The 24,534-nt window shown below is 49.8% G+C and overlaps 1 protein-coding gene across 3 annotated transcripts in view; it reads right to left on the bottom strand.

Moving 5' to 3' along the window:
* Positions 1 to 812: 812 nt before the first annotated feature.
* The window catches only part of PPP2R2D (protein phosphatase 2 regulatory subunit Bdelta), a 24,735-nt gene continuing 1,013 nt past the window's right edge, over positions 813 to 24,534 (bottom strand). Inside the window, exons 2-10 of one of the 3 annotated variants that reach the window (XM_039731355.1) lie at positions 24,316 to 24,414; positions 13,840 to 13,937; positions 11,053 to 11,218; positions 9,508 to 9,620; positions 7,206 to 7,383; positions 5,816 to 5,980; positions 4,178 to 4,347; positions 4,011 to 4,102; positions 813 to 2,757 (exon numbers count right to left, since the gene is read on the bottom strand). In XM_039731355.1, the coding sequence (XP_039587289.1) occupies positions 2,478 to 2,757; positions 4,011 to 4,102; positions 4,178 to 4,347; positions 5,816 to 5,980; positions 7,206 to 7,383; positions 9,508 to 9,620; positions 11,053 to 11,218; positions 13,840 to 13,937; positions 24,316 to 24,414 (1,361 nt within the window). In that variant the 3' untranslated portion in view covers positions 813 to 2,477. Of the gene's footprint in view, positions 2,758 to 4,010; positions 4,103 to 4,177; positions 4,348 to 5,815; positions 5,981 to 7,205; positions 7,384 to 9,507; positions 9,621 to 11,052; positions 11,219 to 13,839; positions 13,938 to 24,315; positions 24,415 to 24,534 lie in introns of those variants that run through there. The other 2 variants (XM_039731356.1, XM_039731358.1) reach the window with 2 other exon arrangements.

The raw sequence follows: 24,534 nt of genomic DNA, 5'->3' as shown, positions 1-24,534 counted from the left end.
GCACCACTGCCCATATCCCCAAGTGCCACATCCACAGGGCTGGGAAATCCCCCCAGGGATGGGCACTCCAGCAGTGCCAGGGCTGGGCAGCCCTTTCCAGGGAAGAAATTTTCCTACCCCTCAATCCAAACCTCTCCCGAGGCTGGAGCCAAGAGCAAAGGTGGGATTGGAACCCCCGAATGTGCCCCGAATGCTGCTTCCATTCCCTGTGGGATGAGAGCAGCAGGTCCCTGCTGAGCGTTGGGCTTTGGCTGGGGAGGGAAGGGGTTAAACCACGGTGTCCCTTTTTCACTGCCATTGTCCCCCACCCTGGGGCAGCGCTGGCTCTGCCAGTGAGGTGCTGCAGTGCTCCATGCTCACCCACTCCTCACTGCTGGGGCCTTCAATCCCCGTTCTTGGCATGACCACCGAAAGCCCACCCTGCTCTGCCCAGCAGTCCCCCCTGCCATGGGGAGCACAGCCTTTCACTAGCCCGGGCTGCTCCACCAGGCAGCGCTTTTACCAGACTTGACACTAAAATCTGGTTTTAGATAAAAGGATAGCAATTCCATGAGAATAGTCAAAAGCTGATTGAAAGTGGTACAAGCAAACAGGGCTGTAGAAGAGGAAATCCCCCCATATCCTTTTCATGGATATTCCACTTGTATTTGCTGAAAAAACACATCCACAACCGGCCAGTGCCGCCGTGTCCTGGAGCAGGGGCAGCAGCCCTGGCCACTCCAACCATCCCAACTGCAAACAGCCCCTGGGCTGGCCCATCCAGCCAATTCCCTCCCACACAGAAGGAAATGTTGCAAAACACAAGGAGCACGGCCAGGTAAACATTTAAAATTTATTAAACTTTTTGGTCAAAAGAACTGAACAATTATGTACAACCCCACGGATCGGCTCGAGCAGGCGTTGGGAACGCGGTCAGATCAACGCTTCAGGGACCCCCCAGTTCCACATCTCCAGAGTTCCAAAGTGTCACAACCCACGTACAGGACAGGAGTGGCTGGACTGAGCCTTTCCTGGGAGAACCTCAGGCTTTGTCCTTCCCCCCTTCCTGGGACCCAGCGGCTCGGGGGCGGTACCGGGAGGGGCGGGACGGCCACGGTTTGCTCTTGGGACTGGAACCCGCCTTTGTTCCAGGAAAACGGAGTGTAACCACTTGGGGCTGGCTGGGGGAAAGCTTGGGGCTCTGGGAAGGAGTTCCCAGGCTGCAGGCACCTGGCAGAGTGCAGCCTCCGGCTGCTGGGGGCTGCTGGACGTGGCCCCGGGCTCATCCGGGGGAAGGGCATGTCATTTAGGCCTCTTTGGAAGAAAAAAAACAAAGAAAGAAACAGTACCTAAGGCTTAAAACAAGTGAGCAAGAGAGCTCCAGCAGCTGCTGTCCCGCCAGCCGGGGCTTGGCGTGGCCTCCCTGGGCAGCCCAGCCCGGAGTGGCTCTGGAACTGCAGTGGGAAATGCAAGATTCTACGCCAAATACTTAAAATAAACTGTTCCCTTTGTGACAAATACTAAAAAGGTTAAAAACCATAATGCACGTCAGGTCTGTCTCTGCCTGAGGGTGAGGTGCACCGGGAGGCTGCATGCTTATCCTCAGAGCAGAGAAGGTGTTGATGTTTTGGTTCCCTCCGTGCAAGGCCGACACTTGGTTAAGGCTGTGGATGTTTCTAGGACCCTTTCCATCTCCTACTTGGCACACACAGAGCCTTTGACAACAAATCCAGTGCAACTCCAACTCTATGACAATGCCATGGAAACTCTAAATTCAGAATCTGAAATACTACACAAAAAAGTTCGTATTAGTCTGCCAAAAACTCGGTGTTTTGGGGCAAACCCTGTCAGAGGTGCCACCAGAACTGTTCTGCACCAGCTCAGGACATGCAATACAAAAAGAAGACTGAATACATCCCTCCAGCTCTAAGAACACGTTTGATAGGCTGTTATTTATTAAGTGGTTTCCACCAGAAGGTGTGGTTATAGGTACAGTTGGTGAGTAAATAGCCATGGACACCTGCCTAGACCCCAGCTCAAGCCCTGCTCCAAGGTCAGGCCCTGGCCTGAGGAGGAATGGACAGGCATCAAGCACGAGAAATGTTCTGAAAGGCCCAAATATTACAGCAGAGAGAGCGAGAGAGAGAAATTACACTTTTATGACAACTTTTTCTTCTCAGGTGTTAAACTTTTTGGTCTATAAACTGGAAAGGAAGGCTCAGACATCAATAAATACATTTGTTTTGAGTGTTGGCCTCATTGAGCACTGTCCACCAATTCTGCCTCGGAGGGTCCTCCCCGAAAGCCGCGTGGATGCTCCCACCCCACCGCAGGCAGAACCACGCCAGGAACTCAAAGCCAGGCCAGATGCTCTCCGATAGCTCAAGGGAAGTAAGTGCATCAATGTTCCTCACTGACAGGACAACAAGGCCTTCTGTTACAGAAAAACAACTGAGCTGAACTATGTGAGACGAGACTCTGTCCGCGGGCAGCCATCCTTAGTTAACCTTTTCCTGGAATAAATACAAGTTATTGGTGGCAGCTACAGCGATGATGTTCTCCATGGGGTGCCATGCCGTGTGCAGAATCTTCTTGTTGAAGTCCAGACTGTCAACGGTAATTTCGTCCTTCTTCCTCTTGCCAGTTGTGCACACTTTGCGTGGCTTTAGGATGGCACGAGGCTTGCTGCTCTCCCGGGAGGCCTCCAGGGTGGTGTCCCGGCGCGTGTTCCGCTCAAACGTCCGGAAGAAGTTGTTGTAAGATCCAGTCATGATTGTACTGGTTCGAGGGAAAGGAAGGCACGCCTTGTTAGAAATAAACTCCACCCCTTCCTCTCAGTCAGACCACGCTCATCACCAGGCCATGGCATTCCATTCCTCTCCTCTCCACTGGACATCTGCTCCATTCCTCTGGCACTTGAGCACTGCCTCCAGTGCACCACTTCTTTAAGCAGCTGTTCCCCTGGTGTCCCCTCCTGCCACTGCACCCAGCTCCAGTGACACTTTGTAATCTGCACGTGAGCAAAGCAGGTTTTCCTGGTGCTCCTCTATCCCTTGGCAACAGAAGTCAGACTGGTCTGGGCTGGAAGGGATCTTAAATCCTATTCCATCCCACCCCTGCCATGGCAGGGACACCTTCCCCTGTGCCAGGTGCTCCAGCCCCAGTGTCCAGCCTGGCCTTGGGCACTGCCAGGGATCCAGGGGCAGCCCCAGCTGCTCTGGGCACCCTGTGCCAGCCCTGCCCACCCTGCCAGGGAACAATTCCCAATTCCCAATCTCCCATCCAGCCCTGCCCTCTGGCAGTGGGAGCCATTCACTGTGTCCCAGCACTCCAGGCCCTTGTAAATACCCTCCAGTTTCTTAGCTCCTTCAGGTACTGTGAGGCCACCCTGGAGCTTCTCCTCTCCAGGTGACCAGCCTTTCAGGGAGAGCCTGAATAGCCTCTCCCAGCAGAGCTGCTCCATCCTCTGCTCATTTGGTGCCTCCTCTGGATTCTCTCCAGCAGCTCCAGGTCCCTCCTGTGCTGGGTTCTGCAGCTGGGGGCTCACCTGGGCACAGGGGCAGGAAAAGCCCTGGCCATCCTGTTGGTGTGAACTGCCTACTGCAGGGATTTGTGCCCTCCCATTTATGACGTGGAGCTGTTGGCATGCCCCGCTCAGAGCAGCCAGCCCAGGCTCAGCCCCTGCCCAGGCTGAGCCCCCTGCCCAGGCTCAGCCCCTGCCCAGGCTGAGCCCCCTGCCCAGGCTCACCCCCTGCCCAGGCTCAGCCCCTGCCCAGGCTCAGCCCCTGCCCAGGCTCAGCCCCTGCCCAGGCTCAGCCCCTGCCCAGGCTCAGCCCTGCCCAGGCTCAGCCCCTGCCCAGGCTCAGCCCTGCCCAGGCTCAGCCCTGCCCAGGCTCAGCCCTGCCCGGGCTCAGCCCCTGCCCAGGCTCAGCCCTGCCCGGGCTCAGCCCCTGCCCGGGCTCAGCCCCTGCCCGGGCTCAGCCCTGCCCAGGCTCAGCCCTGCCCAGGCTCAGCCCTGCCCGAGGCCTCACCTGTCGGAGCCGTTCCAGCAGCACTCGAACTTGTCAAAGATGCAGTCGTTCTCGTAGAGGGAGCACAGCTTGCTGCGCAGGTACTCGTGCACCTGGGGACAGCGACACGCGTTGGACACGCACACGGGCACCGCGACACAGGGACAGCTCAGCACACGGGGATGTACCTGGTAGGTCTCCACGGGCCTGTTCTCCATGTTGAGGTCCCACACCTTGACAGACAGGTAGTCTCTTGTCATCATGTATCGCCCGCTGTGGCTGAATTTCACATCAGATATCGAGGATATTATTTCTGAAAAAAATGATCTGCTGCTAGGATCTTCAGGTTCCTCAAAAACTGCAGAGAGAACACACAGTTCCACATGAAACCAATGCCAGCTCTTAAGGTTTCCATGTTTTCAGTACTGGAGAATTTTAAATCAGTCACCAGTTTATTTTTGAATAAATTAGCTGTTAGACACTTCTCAGAAATAATCAGAAATAATCTCTTTTTTAGCGCTGTGGTGCTCTAGGTCATCAGACTGCCCATGCCCTTCTCCAACATTCAACTGGAGCACAGCACCAGCAGACCACAGCTCACAGGTTTTGGGGATCAACCAGAGCAGCAAAGAGCAGTGGTACTGTAACCATCACATCAGCCAGAACAGCAGCAGGTGGGAACAGTGGTGACCTGAACACCAGGAGACCACTGAACCATGTACTTTCCTTTAGCTCTGAACCACAGCTGTACTAAACAAACCCTGAGATGTGAGCAGCTCTATTTGCAACACAGTTTGTGTGATTTTAGAGAGCAGATCAACACGTGTTGTTTAAATCCACAAGTCAACCTCTGAAATCAGAGATCCCTGACCCAGGCTACCCAGATCTCCCTCATTTTTGGAAGACCCCTTGTAGCAGGATGTGATTCAGTCCCAAGCAGTTAAAAATTAAGTGCTTTTCAGTGATTTAATGCAACACTGAACCAGATCAGTGGGACGGCCTTGCGTTAGTCACTTCCCATTGCACAAGTATTTCCTTCCAGCCCCAAGAAAGCCCTGTCTGCACTGCAGGAAGCTGGCCTGAAGTGTGTGTGTGGCAGGCACCCCCAGGGCTGGGCACGCTGCTGGGGCTCAGCTCTGCCAGCAGGGACAGGAACATGGCTGTGTGCAAGGCCCAGGCAGGAGCCCCACGGCTTCCACAGCAAAGCTTTCTTTCCTGACCTGCTCATGCTTTGGTGGCTCAGCAGCTGAGGGAGCAGCCACCCTGCATCCCTGGAAACTTCCAGGGTTTATTCCTAGGGACTCATCCTACCCTAGCAGCTGCACTGGTCACAGGGGACAGGGATTCTGGCAGCAGCAACCCAGTTTGCAATGCACAGAGGTGCAAGAGCTGCCCTGAAGTGGCACAGGGTGAGCAGATACCTTGAGAGGCAGCCAGCCCAAGTGTGGCCAGCAGACAGGTCTCACTGTGCCCAAAGCACTCGTTCCCGTCAGTTCACGAGGCACAAATGGGCAGAGAGCAGCCAGGTGATGCTCTGCTCTTCACCTGTGTCCAGCAGTGACCCAGAACAAAACAGCTGGGACCAGCCCAGCCCTCCCCAGCACTGCCCAGGGAGGTGGGGTCCCCACGGCCGGAGCAGCGCGGCCAGAGGAAGGGAGGGAAGGGAAGGGAAGGGAAGGGAGGGAGGAAGGAAGGAAGGAAGGAAGGAAGGAAGGCGGGCAGGAAGGAAGGCGGGCAGGAAGGAAGGAAGGCGGGCAGGAAGGAAGGAAGGCGGGCAGGCAGGCGGGCAGGAAGGCGGGCAGGAAGGAAGGAAGGCGGGCACTCACACTTGGAGTGCTGGTCGCACAGCGCGGAGGAGCGCATGTCGCACAGGCGGATGGTGCCCTTGCTGCTGCTGTACACGAAGGTGTTGCAGTGGTGCGGGTGGAACTCGGCCGCCGTGATCACCTCTGTCAGCTCCTCCATGTTGGCTGGTTTGATGTCCACGATGTCTGCCACAGCTGGTCAAGGCCTGCAACGCTTCACACCCGAGCCCCTCTGGCAGCTAATCAGCGACAGAGCTTAAAAATGCCAGCTAGGAAACTGGGGCAAGAGCTTCCTTCCCACCGTGGGTAAGGTACAGGAGTGGGGGACAGCCTGGAGAACTATGGATTTGACAAGTCACAGAATCCCAGAATGGTCTAAGGACCAGATTGCTCCCAGCCCCAGTGTCCAGCCTGGCCTTGGGCACTGCCAGGGATCCAGGGGCAGCCCCAGCTGCTCTGGGCACCCTGTGCCAGGGCCTGCCCACCCTGCCAGGAACAATTCCCAATTCCCCATATCCCATCCAGCCCTGCCCTCTGGCTCTGGGAAACCATTGCCCTTTGGCCTGTCATTACATTAAAAGGTGTCTCCCCAGCTTTCTCCATCTCAAATCCACAGATTTGAGATGGGCAATTTCAGATTCCTGGAGTGAAATGCCTCCCCAGCTTTCTCCATCTCAAATCCACAGATGCTGGGCAATTTCAGATTCCTGGAGTGAAACAGTATCTCACAAGAATCAAAGTCCAGCAAGTCTCCCTAAGCCTCCTTCTCAATGCTTCCTATTGCATACCAAATTAAACCTCATCTCTTTACCTAAAGCTTTGGAAACCTGACCTAAAACTTTGGAAAACCTGACCTGAAGCTTTGGAAATTGACCTATTTAAGCATCAGTACTCCTGCAACTTCTATTGTACTGCAGATTTGTCAATGTAAAGCACTCTGTTAGTTTTAGTTGCACAAGTTTGCAGAAAGATCTGAAATTTACTTCTGCGGTTAATGGTACTGTTTGACATGAAAAAATATTAACACTTGGTTTCAAGAGAAGTGTCACTTGGTTAAGAGACCACAAACTTTGAAAGAAGTATCCACAGTAACAAAGGATCTACTGCTCATATCCAACAACTGTTATTTAAGCTGACTGAACTCCACAAGTGAGGGATGCTGCCACAATTCCTCCTTAGAAACCAAACCCTCCCTAATGTTTCTACTGCCAGTTTTCCACTGGAGGCACACTTGCCCTCAGCACTGACTGAGCATCCCAAAGCTTGCTTTCACTGCATTACACCTCCAGACTTCAGAATGCTCTTTTAAGCCCTGGCTTCAAACACCCACTCTAATTAGTAACACTGAGGTGATTCTCTTAAGCACAGGCAGCTGAGCTGCACCCGCTGCGCAGAGGGCACCGAAGGATACTAAAGCTCCTGTTGGTGACCTCCAGGTGCCAGAGGTTGATGCGGAGGTCGTCGGCAGACAGGTACGTGGCGTAGTCGCTGTTGACAGAGATGGAGTTGATGTGGTAGGTGTGGGCGTTGGCGAAGGTCCTGCGCGGGCTGGCCTCCACCATCAGGTCCATGGGCTTCAGCGTTGGCACCTGAGCGGGCACAGAGCACACGGCTGGGCACGGCGTCACTGCTGACCCCCACGGGGCCACTGCTGACCCCCACAGATCACCCTGGCACAGGGTCACTGCTGACCCCCCACATCACCCAGCACAGGGTCACTGCCTTAGGAAGAACCCTCCGGATTGAGTCCATTCCCCCAGCACTGCTGAGGCCACCACTATCCCCTGTCCCCAAGTGACACACACAGCTGTGAGACCCCTCCAGGGATGGGGACTCCACCCCTCTGCCCTGGCCCACAAATCCAGCCTGTCCAGTTTTCCCTGCAGAGCTTCCTACCCTCCAGCAGCTGCACACCCCACTCACCTTCCATCCTCTGTCAACTCAGAGGCCGCCCTCGATCTCCTCAGCCAGATCATCAATAAAGACCTTAAACAGAACTGGCGCCAACACTGAGCCCTGAGCCCCACAGCTTGTTTGATGGCAATTAATTAATTGCACTGCACAGATTTCTGTATTGATTCGGTGACTAAACACTTCTGAAATCCACTGAGCACAAAAAATATCGAGAGCACAGGGATGCTGACTTTGGACACTGCCAACAGGAAACCTCCCAGTCAAAGCCAGCCCTTGGTGCCTCACCCAACAGCACATGGGCTGTGTTTGTAAACAAACCCTTAAAAATGTCCCCAGACCTCAGACTCGCGGTGCCCAGGAAACTGGCAAGAACAGACTCCCAAGAAAATTCCCAATTTGCTCATGAACAGTCAGCAGGGATTCAGGCACACCCGGGTGTCCTGCTGCCACAGCCAGCCGAGCTCAGGGGTGCCTCAGGTAACCTGTCCTCATGGAACAAGGACTGATCCAGCCCAGAGCTCCCTACCTGCCTTCCCGGTGTGTATCTCCCAGCCTGTTTACAGCCAATTAACAACTACAATTAATCCATTACTTTTTATCAGGCCACTGTCCTATCTCAGCAGAGTGCTCCCAGCCTGGCTGTGACAGCACAGGTGCACTAATGGCAAAGATCAGGAATGGGACTTGGAAATGCCATGGTCTCTGTGTAAAGTGCTGCTTCTCCCCCATGGCCACGTCCCCATGAACATGGGCACTGTGCTCCTGTAACAAAACCTGCCAAGAGAGCCCCAAAGCTCCTGGCACACTCTGGCTCTCCAAACCCTGAGCATTTTAACACATGAAGGTACCTCCAGGTGAGGCTTTTCCTCCAGCCAGCTTTTGCTCAGATGTGGCTCATCCACCCCTCTCCCAGGCTGCAGTGCCTGCAGGGGCTGCAGCCCAGAACAGCAGCAAGTGCAGGGGACTGGCTGGAGAGGTTCCTGCTGCTCCCCCTGGGCAGGACAGTGCCTTAAGGAGCCCAAAGTGCCCCTCCAGTGCCCAGCTGCTGCCTGCTCCAGCAGGGCAAGGCTGCAGAACCCAAAACTCCACCGGGACCTCTTTCTACCACTGTATCCCAAGGGATGTCCCTGGCTTTAGCTGCTGTCATCAGAACTCTCAATCCAACCCTGGCTTGCACACACTGAGGCAGTGGATATCCTTTCCCAACACATTTTGTATACTCAAAGCTTCTGTTCAACATTCAGCTTGGGCAAAAGCAAGACAAACCCCCTAGAAATGCCTCCAGCTGAAGTCCCTACCATGGAGGGGTGGCCTTGAGAGCAGTGAGAGCCTCAGTTCTGCTCCTGCTGATGGTGGAACAACGTGAAACCCCAGGAAAAACCCAACCCCGCCTTTCATTTCTTGGGCTCCTGCTCCAAATGATCCCAAGTTTGGAGCACTAACCCTACCACTACAGCATGATGTCCAAGACTGTTCCAGTGCACATTAGGTTATCCAAATGCTTGGAACTTGCTCTAACAAACACACTTTTATCCAGCCACAGAATACCCTCTTCCAATTTCTGAGTCATCCTCTTAGAAATACAGTGTTATAATGATAAAAGTTTTCCTCAAGCTTTCCAGAGGAACTTTTAAAAATAGTTTTTATATCTAAGAACATGAAGCGTCTCCATTTTTTTCTGAATGTTTTCAACGAGCCTGACACCAACACCACTTTTGATTTGCACATTTCAGTTTGGTAGCACAGAGACAGAGAAGAGCATGCAGAGAGATACATAAACTCAAAGAGCAGAGACATACCCGTAGTTCTGTGACTCGGAAAGGCTCCCTAAGTCTTCCATCTTCATCTTTCAAATTATAACCTTCGGCTCGTTTATCCCTTTCACTTATTTTCCATAGTTTAATAGTTTTATCTACAACCAAAAAATTCACATGCTTGAGAATGGATTGAATACAAAATCAAATCACTAAATATGGACTCAGCAGAGTAGACATGAGTGACCTGTCTGTGTTCCCTGCACGCAGCAGAAGGACCCTGACAAGTTCTTTACCCACAACATGAGGTGCAGTTTGAATAAGATCCCAATTTGTGCCTGAGCAGTAAGGCCCTGTGCCTCCCACTCACCCAAATGCCACTGCCTGGGGAGAGTTTCACACACCAATTACCCAAATTCCCCACTAAGCCCTGGATAATTAGCAGAATTACATTAGCAGGCCACTGCTAGGGACCAAACCCAACAAACACATGAACTCCTTGTATTAACTGTCCTAAAGGAAACCAGGTTGGCCCCAGGCACCTGCTCAGAGCCAGCCAGAGGCAGAGATCAGGATTTGCCCCACTCTTTGGGGTTCCACAGGAATGCACTTGCCAGGTGTTACCAAAGAAGTGCTCCAAGGGCAGGCAGTGAGTGCACACTTGTCTCACCCAATGGCGAGATCCTTGGCTAACTGGAGCCAAACCTCTCCTCCCCAAACTCCTGCAGAGCATTTCATTTGACACAGTTTAAAGAATACTTTAGTAAGACTTCTATCTAGTAAGACTTAATTGCACAGACCAGCAGACAGAAGTCACTCCTGCTCTTAGAATGTCACCATGACCTCATAAAGTGATCCAAACTGTTAGGAATAATGTGTTCCTCTGATAATAAGAGCAAGTTTTTTCCACAGAATAGTTTGGGTTGGAAAATACCTTTAAGACATAAGTCTAACTGTTCCCACTAACCATGTACCCAGTTCTACAATTTCATTTACAGAAGCTCCATGATGCACCGAAACTAAACAGACCCAATATTTATACAGCCAACATTACAAGCAAAACATCACCCAATGGCGAGATCCTTGGCTAACTGGAGCCAAACCTCTCCTCCCCAAACTCCTGCAGAGCATTTCATTTGACACAGTTTAAAGAATACTTTAGTAAGACTTCTATCTAGTAAGACTTAATTGCACAGACCAGCAGACAGAAGTCACTCCTGCTCTTAGAATGTCACCATGACCTCATAAAGTGATCCAAACTGTTAGGAATAATGTGTTCCTCTGATAATAAGAGCAAGTTTTTTCCACAGAATAGTTTGGGTTGGAAAATACCTTTAAGACATAAGTCTAACTGTTCCCACTAACCATGTACCCAGTACTACAATTTCATTTACAGAAGCTCCATGATGCACCGAAACTAAACAGACCCAATATTTACACAGCCAACATTACAATTAAAACATTTTTTTCATGTAATTAGAGAAGACATTAAAACAACTCCAAAATATGTCAGAAAAAAACCCCAAGTGTGTGGCAGGTGAGACAATATTCCAATGACAAAGTTCTTTGTGCAAAAGAAAAGGCCCTTACCATTTGTAGACAGCAGGAAGTGAGCAGCATTCTGTTGTGGTAACCACCTAATTTTATTAATTTTTTCCTCAATTTCTAGACTTTTCAAGTAGTCAAACTCAGGCTCATGACTCTGGAAGGTACTGTAAACATTGTATTCTCCCCGAGCGAGAGGACGGCTTTTAGTCTGCAAGAAAAAGAGCATTTCTTGAGGCTGGTGGCACTGGGTCCCTCAGAAATGGCCCGCACAAAACAACCACTAGAAATTGTCAATCAGAACATCAGCTTTTACAACAGCTCTTGAATTTTGAATCTTCAGTCTGTGATATTGTATCCAGTTTAGCATCAATACAGTGCACACAGCCCTTCCTCTTTAGAAATGGAAGTTTATGTATAAATATCTGTGCACCCTTCAGGCTTTGCTATTCTCATGTGGTGGGTGTGGGAGCAAGGAACAGACAGCAAAGTCCCAAGGTTCCCCAGATCTGCATTATCAGATTTGAGGCAACTCGTTATCAGGCTTTCTGAGTGAGCTGGTGTCAGTGGTTTGTGCTGCAGAACAGCCCCAGGGGTGCAGTTTGCCTGCAGTGTCTCACGGCTGTGGAGCTTCCATGCTCTCACTGAACTCTCAGACTCTACATGATTTTACTCCCTACACATCACTGACTTGTAAGAATTTTGGGCAGGTTCCTCTCACCTGACCCCATCCAGAAGTTCCCTGCACACACAGTGAGCTGCCTTGGCACTGGTGCTTTCTCTCACACATTTGGCTGGAGTAATTGCTGCTTGCAAGTGAAGTCAAGTCCTATGAGCCCAGGGCATGATGCAGAGCATTCCAGGGTGCTTTCCCAAATCCCAACGTATAGGGAACTGTATAACCACCCTAAGCTGTCACTGACCTAATTAACTGAATCTTAAATCCAAACCGGGTAAAAAATATGGTAATTATTTTAAGGTTCCAGCATTATACACTTTGGATTCTTTCCTGCAGTTTTGCACATGACAAAAGAAATGTCCCTCATTCCCAACTCTTCCCTCAGTTTCCATGTGTTCCCAAGGAGACAGCTGAACCCTCCAGTGTGAACAGTCTGACCTGGGTTTGTTTTTCCTTCTCTGAGGAAGTGCCGTGACAGGCAGGTTTTGCCTTACAGAACAACAGAGAGCCAGCCCATAATAGTCCCCCTCCACATCAGGCAAGTCCAAGATCCTGAGAAGTGCAGGATGGGCCTGAGGCACTTCTGACCTTATCTCTGGGCCTTAGCTAAGCCTCTGGCCCCAGAGTAAATGATGAATGAGCCCGCAGCCGTGCGGGTGCAGCCAGGTAACATTTCAGCACTGCTGGACCTCAGTGCTCAGAGCCTCCCAGCACAACCAGAGACGGGACAGGGCTGGGACCAGCAGCAGTGAGGAGAAATGCAAAATACTGGCCAGGTGGTCATTAGCAGAGCATCACCTGAGCCCCACAAAGAGAGCAGAGGGGTTCTGCTGGAGAAATCCCACAGCACCCGAAGATCTGTAATATTCATGTACAGACAAAGCTGAATTAAAATTCCATTATAAATTCTGATACTTCTGACGCAGGAGAATGCTCAAACCCTCAAATTCCCCTCATCTCCTCAAAGGACAGACTATGCAGACACTTTGCTGAGAATTGCCATGTGGAATACTGACTTTTTAAAGAACACAATTCCAGATTCCTCCCAGATATTATTTTTCAGCACCTGGTGGACATTTCCCATCCCCACTGCTGCTAAGCCTCTGGCCCCAGAGTAAATGATGAATGAGCCCGCAGCCGTGCGGGTGCAGCCAGGTAACATTTCAGCACTGCTGGACCTCAGTGCTCAGAGCCTCCCAGCACAACCAGAGACGGGACAGGGCTGGGACCAGCAGCAGTGAGGAGAAATGCAAAATACTGGCCAGGTGGTCATTAGCAGAGCATCACCTGAGCCCCACAAAGAGAGCAGAGGGGTTCTGCTGGAGAAATCCCACAGCACCCGAAGATCTGTAATATTCATGTACAGACAAAGCTGAATTAAAATTCCATTATAAATTCTGATACTTCTGACCCAGGAGAATGCTCAAACCCTCAAATTCCCCTCATCTCCTCAAAGGACAGACTATGCAGACACTTTGCTGAGAATTGCCATGTGGAATACTGACTTTTTAAAGAACACAATTCCAGATTCGTCCCAGATATGACACTTATTTTTCAGCACTTGGTGGACATTTCCCATCCCCACTGCTACTTGGGATATCCCAGCTCAGGATGAACACACAGAAGCATTACAGCACTGTCACACAGCTGAACTCATGAAGAGGAGCTGTGAAAGTGCAGGAGGGACAGTGCTCCCACCCTCCTGATGGGAAACACTCAAGTGTTTCTGGAAAACTGGCTGTTCCCACTAGTTTTAAATCCTCAAACAATTTTTAACTACCTTATCCTGTAGTCCATGCAGCTTATTTCCTGAACTTTTTTTACAGTCTCTCCCAAAGCATTGTGATTTATCTCAGATCAGGCTGACCCAGAGGAAAAATTCACAAGAAAGTCCAAATTCTACTGAGCACATCAGGTACATATAAAGAGCTCACCTGGATTTTGGGGATTTTCTTTTTTTTGGAAGGAGGGAAGGGAACCCCCACGAGACCAACTTACCAAGTACAGCACAGGGCAGATACTTAGAAACTTGTCTAACTTGGGGTTTTCTGAGAAAACTCTCCATTTAAACCCCAGGGCATGAACAGATGGAGGGAGACTGTGCAACACAAGAACAGTGTAGTAACAACACTTTTGTTTTTTGAGTCACTGACCTCTTGTTCCCTTTGAAATATAACCACTCTGCCACCTTTGTCTCCTGTTGCAAGAAGATCACCAGTGTAATTAAATTCAACTGTTGAAATTATATCAGCTGTAAAGAGAACAGAAATAAACCAGCGCTGTAATGTGGAAAGCAAATCAAGGAGTTCCAAGACATGAGCACAAAAAAGCATTACAACTCGTATTAATGCAATGACAAAATTCTTCATTTACATCCTCAAATGCAGCCATGCTTCAAAGTCTGACACACTTTTACTGACAGGCTAGAACACTTCTTCACTCCTCAGTGCAGGCCTTTAGTCACCAGAGACACACTGGCTTAGGAACCCAAGGTGTGTGTGCTGCCCGTGGGCAGTAACACTGCAGTGTCCATGGGATATCCCTGCCCTGAGCTTCCCAAGGGCTGGGCAGTAACACTGCAGTGTCCATGGGATATCCCTGCCCTGAGCTTCCCAAGGGCTGGGCAGTAACACTGCAGTGTCCATGGGATATCCCTGAGCTTCCCAAGGGCTGGGCAGTAACACTGCAGTGTCCATGGGATATCCCTGAGCTTCCCAAGGGCTGGGCAGTAACACTGCAGTGTCCATGGGATATCCCTGAGCTTCCCAAGGGCTGGGCAGTAACACTGCAGTGTCCATGGGATATCCCTGAGCTTCCCAAGGGCTGGGCAGTAACACTGCAGTGTCCATGGGATATCCCTGAGCTTCCCAAGGGCTGGGCAGTAACACTGCAGTGTCCATGGGATATCCCTGCCCTGAGCTTCCCAAGGGCTGGGCAGTAACACTGCAGTGTCCATGGGATATCCCTGAGCTTCCCAAGGGCTGGGCAGTAACACTGCAGTGTCCATGGGATATCCCTGCCCTGAGCTTCCCAAGGGCTGGGCAGTAACACTGCAGTGTCCATGGGATATCCCTGCCCTGAGGCCCCCCCAGGGATCCCAGCCCAGTGTGTGCATCCTGCCAGGTGTGCTGCTCCCACCTGCAGCGTGCCCTGGCCCAGGTGAGCTGAGGCACACTGCCTCCCCAAGCCAAGCACGCAGGGACTTAGTAACTTCAGGAGCCTGGCACAGGCAGCTCTGCTTGGCCAAAGGGGCAAAATAGAAACAAAATTCTTCAGCTGAGCTTCCTGAAGCAGCTCCCTGCAGAAGCATCAGCGAGGAGGACACATGGAAGCAGGGGAGCAAGGGAAAAGCCCTCAGGACCTGCAGTGCCCTGGGGCCGGGAGAGAGGCCAGTGCTTACCCCCCAGAGCAGCCCCAGGCCCTCTGGGAGGTGGCAATAAAGAAATAATTGCCACTGCACAACCCCAGCCACAGGGAGGTGAGATAAGGAGCTGGAAATGTCTGTCCCAGGGCTGGGGCAGATGGTAACGAACAAAGCACTCAGCAAACACTGCTCCTGCTGGGCCTGCTCACATCAAATATTGCATTTATGATGCAGATAGCTGAATTCTGAGGTTTGAAGTGTATCATATCAATTAGTTCCAGAGTGTGCAATTGGACACTCCCTGGAAACTCCTTTCCTGTATTGATCTTGATGTGCTGTCTTTGAAATTCCTTTCAATAATGCCCCACTCTTAAGAGGAAGGTGATTAGAAACATTAACCAGTTTTCTCAATATAAATTCATTTTTCATCTTTTATCAATGATGCTCTTAAAAGTTGTTTCCTAGTATGGAGAGATAATGATTTACCTTCTTGGATTAAAAAAAAATATTATTTAGAACAACTAAACAAATGACTAAATATAACCTTTCTACAGATTTATGCCAGCCTTCAATATCACTAAGCAGCTTTTGGACACATCCAGTTTTATAGTCACCTTTCTTTAAAGGGAATTACTAGTCAATTCTCAGTTATTATTAATTATATGCAGGGATTTAGAAGACACTCTGGAGAAGCAGGAAACCAAGGAAAAAGAAACAAACTGAGAAGGTAAGCAATCAGTGAAGTGACTTCACTGAGAATTTTATGAGATTTTCAGTACTCAGATAGGAAGAAGCCCTTGAGTTATGAAAGTTTATTAGTAGCAAAACTAATATTCCACTGCCACCCCCACCTGCAAGCCCTTCCAGCTAGGATCCCTTTCACCCTTGGAGACTCAGGAATAACAGCAGGAATAAATGCCTCCTTAGCACATACAATTCTTTCAAAGTCACAAAAGCTACTTTCCATTTTGTTTTAGAAAAGGAACAAGTTATTATTAGCTTCTGCCACTTTCTGCTGGAGTATTCACACAATTATTTGCTCAAAGTAAGTCGTGCATCATTTTTGTTTCCCAAAAATGCCCAAACCAGCTGCTGACACAGCCATTATTCCCCAGCAGTGCTACCCAGACAAACAGAATCTTGGGTGGAAACGCACCAAAACACAGACACTACCCAAATTCCACGGCTTGAAACAAAAATGCAGGGAGAGGAGGGGAAAGAAGATGCACTGAAATAGTCTGTCACCAACGTGCTCTAGGGAACAGGGAACTAGGGGGGCACAGCAGGACAAAAATAGAGAAGCTTCCTTCAAATATTTTCTAAGTTACGAAATTTGGAATATGAGCAAATACCTGCTTTAATAGCCCTGTACTTGTTTTATCCATAAAAGTATGAATTATAAAGTTTTCCCTACAGGCATGTTTAATTGAAGCAGATCAATCCCCCAAATCATTCCACCCACTATCCTCAGCATTCTACCATCTCAAAGCAGGTGAAATAAAAAACTATTCCAAGACTCCAAGTAAAGCACAGAATGAATTCCAAACCATCCCTGCTCTGCTCAACACTTCACCCACCTACATTTGCTCCTCACTTCCAAGTCAGCTTAAAACTTTTAGGAAAGAACAAAGCAAACCTCTGCAGGCTCTTCATCACTGCATTAACTCTGGGATTTCTAGGCTTTTTTGTTAGATGTCATAACTGCTTCTCAGGTATACAAGCACCAGTCTTATCCCCCCTGCCTCACTTTAAGCCTCTTCTCCATGCCAGCAGAGTAAATCCCATGGAATGTGGGGAAGGATGAGCAAAGCCAAACCAGTGTGATATCTGCTCCTGGACAGCACCCCAAGGCTCTGTTCTCAGGTTCTGCTTTCCTAGAAACAGAGGTTTGGCCAGCTGTCCCTGTGGGGCTGGGACTTGCTCTGCATTCATGTAAATCCCCCTCCTGTACCCAGGGAGGGCAGCAATCCCTGGGACTTCACAGGAACATACAAGGCTAGCAATATTTCTTTCCAGACAAGAAAAATTCATGTTCAGCTTCACTTCTGGAAAAGAGTTCCAACTTGGTTACACTGCATTCAGAGGAGAAACTCCGAGCTGTTTTCACAGCTGGTGTATTAAAAGGATTGCTGGCAACTGCACTGTGATTCTGTAGTACCCCCAGATTGAAGAGCACTGATCACTTCCAAGGGTAGGAAACACATCAGAGGCCACAAATCCAGCTCTGCCGTGATGTGGTGGAGCCCACTGCCTGTCTCAGGACAGCCCTGACAGATGTGTCAAAGCTCAGTTTGAGTGCTCTGAGCCTTTCACCATCTCTGCTGAGTGCAAACCTTCCTACAAACAACTCCTGCCAGAATTCTGGGACGTTCACAGCCTCCACAGCCTCCTGGGCAAGCTCTGCTGGGAGTGAAGGGAGCTGGGGTGGCAGAGACCAGCTTTTGTTAGGATTTGGAGACAACAGCAAGCTTATACCCGCAAACTAACTTAATCCCCCCAGGATTCATCCCCGGTATTTCTGACACCGGTATCAACGCCCGGGCTCTCAGCTGAGGTAATGGAGAATGCAAAGAGATCCACAACATCTACATCAGGCGCCTAAAATTAGCTCCTGTGAACTTTTCCTCTCTAAGCTGGCTGTGCATTGCTGCCCTGGTTAAAACCCAAAGCTGAAAACATGGAATTACCTGACGGCTCACCCAGAAGAGAAGGAATTTGCAGCTGCAGCTCGCATTCAGGACCAACACTAATGAGACACGGTCAGCACCAGTGCCTCTCACCCTCCTGAGCTGCTCAGGGCCTTTTGTCACAAACTCACTCCTCACACAAGTAGTGAAAAGGAACCAAACACTCACAGCTCTCTAACAGCACCTAAAAAGGAGGCTATTCCAGCTTCCAGGGCATTTTAACCCAGAATTTTCCAAATATGTAATGGACATTGTACCACTTCAGCACACAGCCTGAACAATGCTTGCCTGCAAACCTGGCTCTTGTTCTGCTCCCTGTGTCTTAATGCACAGCCCCATTTCCCATGACCCACCCTGGGACCAAAGCAGGAACTTGTTAAGGCCCAGGGAAACCTGTGCAGAGGCTCATGCTCTGAGAGGAAATGGCTGGACTGGCCTGCAGGCAGACGGATAGCACGGACTGTAGGGAGACTGCCAGGGGGAGCTGAGCAGAGGGAGTATTTCTGTGGCTGTGATCAAGCTCAGAGACACACCTCTCCCCCCAACACTGTTATCCTAACAAGCAGGAGCTATCCCGTGGCTGGACAAAGCTGTGGGAGGCACTGTGTGGTCTCCCACAGCGGATGGGAAGCAAGCAGAGAGTGCAGAAGGGATCGGCACAGGTTGTGTGCTCCTACATCAACTCAGAGAGCAGACACTGGCATCTCCCTGGAATGCTGTGCTGAACTGTGTGACACGACATCACAAGGAACACAACTCTCTTTGCAGTAGACAGGGACAACAGACCATTCTGAGGGAGCACAGGTGACAAACGTGGGCAGTGAGAACAGCAAGGAGCCATCACTTCACAGCAACTCAGGAAAGACTCCTCAAATAAAAAATATAATAGGAGCAAATAAGATCAGTCAAAAAAATAGAGAGCCCCTTTAGAAGGAAGAGATTATCCAAAAAAATGAAGCAATTTAGAGACCAGTACCTGCTAAAGAACAAATCACAGAAAAAATGTTTAAAAACCAAAATCCTATTGGAGCTTAACAAGTTCCAGACACACAGGGCCTCAGAACTGCTTGTCACTGACCTGCAGTAACTGCACTTCCCCAACACCCCGTGGATATGCAGCTGCACGGAAGGTTCTGGGGTGGGCAGAGGGAAGCAGGGTGTGAAGTCAGTCAGCTCTCCAGCTGGGATGGCAGCTGGCAGCACCCTGCTCCACCCTCCTCGTGCTGGGCAGGCAGGCAGTGCTGCCATTGCAGGACTCTGACTCCTGCACCCACTTCTCCCCCTCCCTGCCCATGTCACTGACTTGCTTCAGAGTGAAGGAGGGCTGCCAGGACAGCCAGCGGAACAGAGGGGGCCACCCTGCAGTGGGGAGGGACCGACTGCTCTTGCTGTCAGTGCTCCTAAAGTGCTGTTTCCTAACAGCTGATAGAAATCACAATTGTCCTGAAACATGAGCCAAACTTTACAGCTGCCAATAACCACCTGACAATACACATACACATCCAAGTTACTCAATCACCTATTTTTCAGAATATGCCTACTTACATACTCAATTTGTACACTTCCACTTTTAGGACTTTGAAGAGTTACCACAGGAGTGAGTTGTGGAGAATCAGGAGAATAAGGCAAAGGGGTATAGTTTTGCTCACACCAAACTTCTCTCAGCTCACACCGCTAAACACTCTGCCAACCATAAGTATTTGTAAGGTCTAACCATTTTTTAGGCCCTAATACTCAAATCACTTGTGAAATTGTCTTGAATTGCCTTTAGGCACCTGGCAGGGTTTAACTCAGTCAAAAATAACTGCTTTTGGGACTAATTGAAGTCCTTGAACAGATTTAAGATCAAGCAAGAGCAGGGCACCGGCCAGCCGGGAAGCAGAAGCTCTTTGAGGTCAGTGCTGCTGCTGACAGGCCATGGCAGACTCCAAACATCTTGTTTGGAGCTGTGTGGGAAAGCCTGCCAGCTCCTGTGTGTCCTGGATGCCTGGAGCTGAGCCACCTGGCTCCTGGAGGAGCGCTGAGCAGCATGGACAGACAGACAGCCAGCCAGGCAGCCAGCAGCAGCTCCCCCAGGCAGCGCTCAGGGATGGCACAGCACCCCAGCTCTGGCTCATGCAGTCAGTGCCATTCCCTCACACAGCTCAGCCTGTTCTCCATCAATGGAGCCACACCGTGAGCTGACACTGGGAGTCCAGTCTCTGAGTCACATCCCAAAAAAGCTGTCTTCTGAGTTTGGGGTGCACAGAGCAGGGAAAGCCAGACCAGCTTGGCACGAAAAGGAGCAACAAAGCCAGAGCTCAGTTCCACAGATGTGCTCCTCTCCTGCCTGCAGAGCTTGCCCTGCCTTCCCTACAAGCCATGAGAAATTCTGGAGGCTGTTTCTCAGATTCGTGACATAATCCAGTACTCTTTGTGCAAATCTACTGCGTCGGTATTATTTTTTAACCTTTGGAAGACTAATTCCAATAAGCCTTCTCCTACCAGAAGTATATTTAATTAATTCATGCTATTGTTAGTTTTTTCTAAGTAGCTCATTGTGATGGCTTTGGGTGTAGTTCTATCAGTTCATAAAAGTCTTAACATTAGAAGAAAATAAAATTTTTCTTTCAGTTGAAGCTTTCACACCTTCCCATCCTTCAAAAAATAGTGGGTTTTGTCATTTTTCATTAGGCTTTTCGCTTTGCACGCAGCCTGCCCGTCTGCAGGGACAAATCCAGTAGCTCCCACTGGTCACACAGGAAGACCTGCACTAATTCTGTATTCCCAGTACTCAAACTGCTTTATTGTGCATTCCCACTTACAACTCTGCAAGTGATATGCACAACTTATTCAAACTCTTCACCATTCACAAGCTACATCTTACCAAAGCTTCATACTTCATCAAAACATAATGATGGAATCCCAGCCTGGTTTGGGTTGGAAGGAACCCCAAAGCCCACCCAGTGCCACCCCTGCCATGGCAGGGACACCTTCCCCTGCCCCAGGTGCTCCAGCCTGGCCTTGGACGCTGCCAGGGATGCAGGGGCAGGCACAGCTGCCCTGGGGAACCCTAAGGCTTCAGGGGGGCAAAGAGACATCTGAGGTCCTGCTCAAGGCAAAGCACTGGCTCTCAAGGACAACCCCAGGCCAAAGCCAGCCTACAGCCCACCTTCTGCCCCTCTGCAGCACAAGTGCCACCTCCAGGCATGACCAGAGGCTTAGGGTGACAGCAAACAGCTCTGCAATCACTAGTCCTCTACCTTCCAGGTCTTAACAGAAAAAAGACAGTATCAAAGCTTGCAACCAATTCTGCACCTCCCTTCATGCAGCTGAACCAGACATCAGAGCTGCACTTCTACTGCAAGAGTTTTTTTAAAGCACAAAACCATGCCTGAACGTCCTTTAAAAACAGGGGAATAGCCAAAGAGAATTCCTGAACCATACATGAGAATATCTTAAACCGCTGATTTGCAACAACAATTTCCAAAGAACATTTCTAAATCGCTTGTAGCTGTACTCAGGATTACAGACTAATATATTTTTATCAGATGGTGGCTGTTTTTGCTCCTTGTGTTCTGCTTCCTGGCACACTGCTGAGGTGTCTGACCCAACACCTAACAGGCAGCAAAGCAGGAGGAGAGTTGGCTGAAGTGATGGTAACAAGGGATGTCTCAGTTTGGCAGGACAGTCAATCAATACCAGTCACTATCTGAACAATTAAATAAAAAAAGTTTATTTCTTGGATCATTAACTGGAGATACAGCACTGCATCCAAAAGTGGTCATGGATTAGATGCAGAACATCTGGCCCATGGGAATTTGGGCATATCTGTACATTTAATAAACAGATTTACACTTTACTTGCCCCCCCAAAAAAACAGTCTCCTAAAATGAACGATTTTGAACATGCAAAACAAATTCAACACTGAAATCATGGAAGTGATAAAGTCTCTGGCAGCATTTGTATTCTCTATTTAGAAAGAAAGAAAGGTCTTTCTACAAAAAAAGCAGCCCAAGAATTACAAGTTCCATGGGCAATCAGTGCAAGTTTTAGAGTCATGTGGTTAACACTAACAGCAAAATTATAACACAATCTTTAATTAGCTTTGTTTTCAAACTGTGATTGTTGCCATCCCTAATATTAAATCTTTCACTCGATCTCTGTTTTATCCTCCAGTCCTCTTCCCTGAATGCAACTAAACTTTGCCGTTTAGAAAAGCCTTATCCAACCCTTTAGAAAATCCATATTCAATAAGTGATGGATGATCCTGGTCTTTCAGAAATGGTCACACTGAACAGAGCCCTTCTCTTTCCTGACACAGAGCCTGAACAGAGGTCAGGGATTAGTCACCGAGGAAAGGCAAGGCACGGACAAGACAAAGAGGAGACAGTGATTTTCTGTATTAATGACCCAGTTAGGAAAATCCAGCTGCCAATCTAACACAGCCACTTGTCCCACTGTTTGTGATGGAGCCAGACACCTGAGAAACAACTATGGAATATAAAACGTATGTTAGAACTGCACTGGAAAAGAAAGGATTTTCTGGAAAAGTTGCCTGGCTGAGCAGTTTCAACTCCTGAATAAACTTCTAAGAAAATCCAGCAAAACACTCTGCATGGAATGGGCTGAACAGCAACTTCAGGGTGTCCTCCTTCTCTAGAGAGCTGATTTTTCACAAAATGGACTAAAATTGATAGCAGTAGCAAGTTTGCACTGTCACAAAAATGTATGTGCAATTCAAAGGCTATTTCAAGGCAACAGTTGTCCATCAAGTAGGTTTAGATGTGCAGTTTGGTAAGAGAGGATTTTAAAAATGGTAATGAGTAAATATGTCCCTAAATGAGGCCCAAAATCTAGCCATGTATTTGTACTAGGAAATTAAATTTGGGCAGTTACTAGCAAATAAATGGCTTATTTTTTTATATTTAATTCCAATTCCAGCAAAATGTAACAAGAGGGGAAAGGCCAGAAATCAAAACAAAAAATCAAGAAGTCACAAAACCTGTAAGTAGTTCTGGTATTCCCACAGGACAATGAAACTTTAGTGGTAGTTTTGCAAAACCAGGTGCTGAATGATTCATGGAGCTTTCCTGCTCTGTGCAAATCCAGGCTGCTCAGGAGTTACCTGGGAAGCAAGATGCCCCTAGGAGCCAGGTCTGAGAAAAAAGAACCATTTAAAAAACATACAAGCTACTTATATACATTTCTACAAGATTTCTGGGAACTTCAGAGCAAGCTACAAAACACACAGAGGGGAGACAAAGGAAGAAAACCACTGAGTGAGTCCAGTTTCTCAAGCAGTTTCCAGTCTATCCCTCCAATGGCCATTATTTTAAATGGAATGCCAAACAAGTGGCATGAAAATGAAAACACTGTCAGCACAATTTCCCCATAGCAGGCAGCAAGGAAAAATATTTACTGCATCCAGTAACAAAAATAAAATCCCAAACCCAAGCTGAGCACACACAGCCCTGCAAGTGAATTCACACTTTGGAAAGGACAGTTCACACTGCCAGCCTGGACAGTTAGAACACAGAAAATTTAGGGGCAAAAAAAGAACTTTCTCATCAGAGTCAAGCAAAACTCTACCCAGGCTCTGCACTCTACAGAAAACACTTTTCCCAGTTAAAACATTTCTTGTTTTCTACCCTGTCCAAAACACGAAGCGCCTGGAAAGTTTCAGAGAAATGTGAAGGTGTGCCCTTTTTCCCTGCTTAATATCCCTATTTATAGCTCCCAAACGTTAACAAGTGGGAATCAAATCTCTCCACAGCTGCAGGATCCCTTTAAACTGCACTTTTCAATGCAGTACAAATGACAGAGCTGCACTCTCTGTGCGTCAGAGCGAAACTTGACAAGCCTGACAGACTCCACTGGTGTTTCTTTTTTTCCTCTCCCTGTATCGTATCACTGTTGTTACCTTTTATCCTAAGCCCAGAACTGTACACAGTTATCCTAAGCCCAGAAGTGTGCCCAGCTCTGGGCTCCTCATGACAATAAAGTCCAGGAGCTACTGGAGAGGGTCCAGCAGAGGCCACAGAGGTCATTTTGGGACTGGAGCATCTCTGAGATGAGGAGACACTGTGGGAGCTGGGCCTGCTCAGGCTGGAGAAGGGAAGGCTGAGAGGGGACCCCACAACCCGTGCAGAGCTCCCCCAGGGCTGCCAGAGGCTGTGCCAGAGCCAGGACAGGGAGCAGTGGCCAGGAACTGAACCACAGCAAGTTCCACCAACGGGAGGAAGAACTCCTTTCCCCGCAGGGGCAGAGCCCTGGAGCAGCTGCCAGGGAGGGGCTGGGGTCTCCCTCTGCAGAGCCACTGCAAACCCTCCTGGGCAGTTCCTGCGTGCTGCTGCTGCAGGGGAGCCTGCCTGGGCAGGGCTGGGGCCGGGGGACCCCAGAGATCCCCTCCAACCCCAACTATCTAGGGATTCAGGGATCCACACCAAAGACCCGGAGGCAGGCACCGTGGCTGCTCTGTGATGCTCTAGGGGTGGGAGCTCGCTTAGTCATGGCACGCACGCCCCGGCACGGCCGGGGATGCTGCGGCGCTGCCCCGCGGCCGCCCGGGCGGGCTCGGCGCGCAGGGGCTCCCTCACCTTCCGCCACGTCCTCGTCGATCGCCCCCTTCACCTGCAAGAAGCACCACTGCACCTCGTTGTTGCTGCCGCCGCCGTCGCCTCCAGCTCTCGCCACTACTGCGGAGGGAGAAAGGGCGGTGAGAGAAGGAGGAGAGAGGCGACCCCGCGCCGCCCCGGCCCGGACCCCTCGCGGCCGCCGCGCTCCCGCATCACCCGCCGGTGCCGCCCGGCGCGGCC

Source organism: Passer montanus, unplaced genomic scaffold, assembly GCF_014805655.1.
Source record: "Passer montanus isolate IOZ18808 unplaced genomic scaffold, ASM1480565v1 scaffold77, whole genome shotgun sequence".
Lineage (NCBI taxonomy): Eukaryota > Metazoa > Chordata > Aves > Passeriformes > Passeridae > Passer > Passer montanus.
The sequence above is the reverse complement of the archived record's forward strand: the minus strand, read 5'-3'. Positions and strand labels throughout refer to the sequence as shown.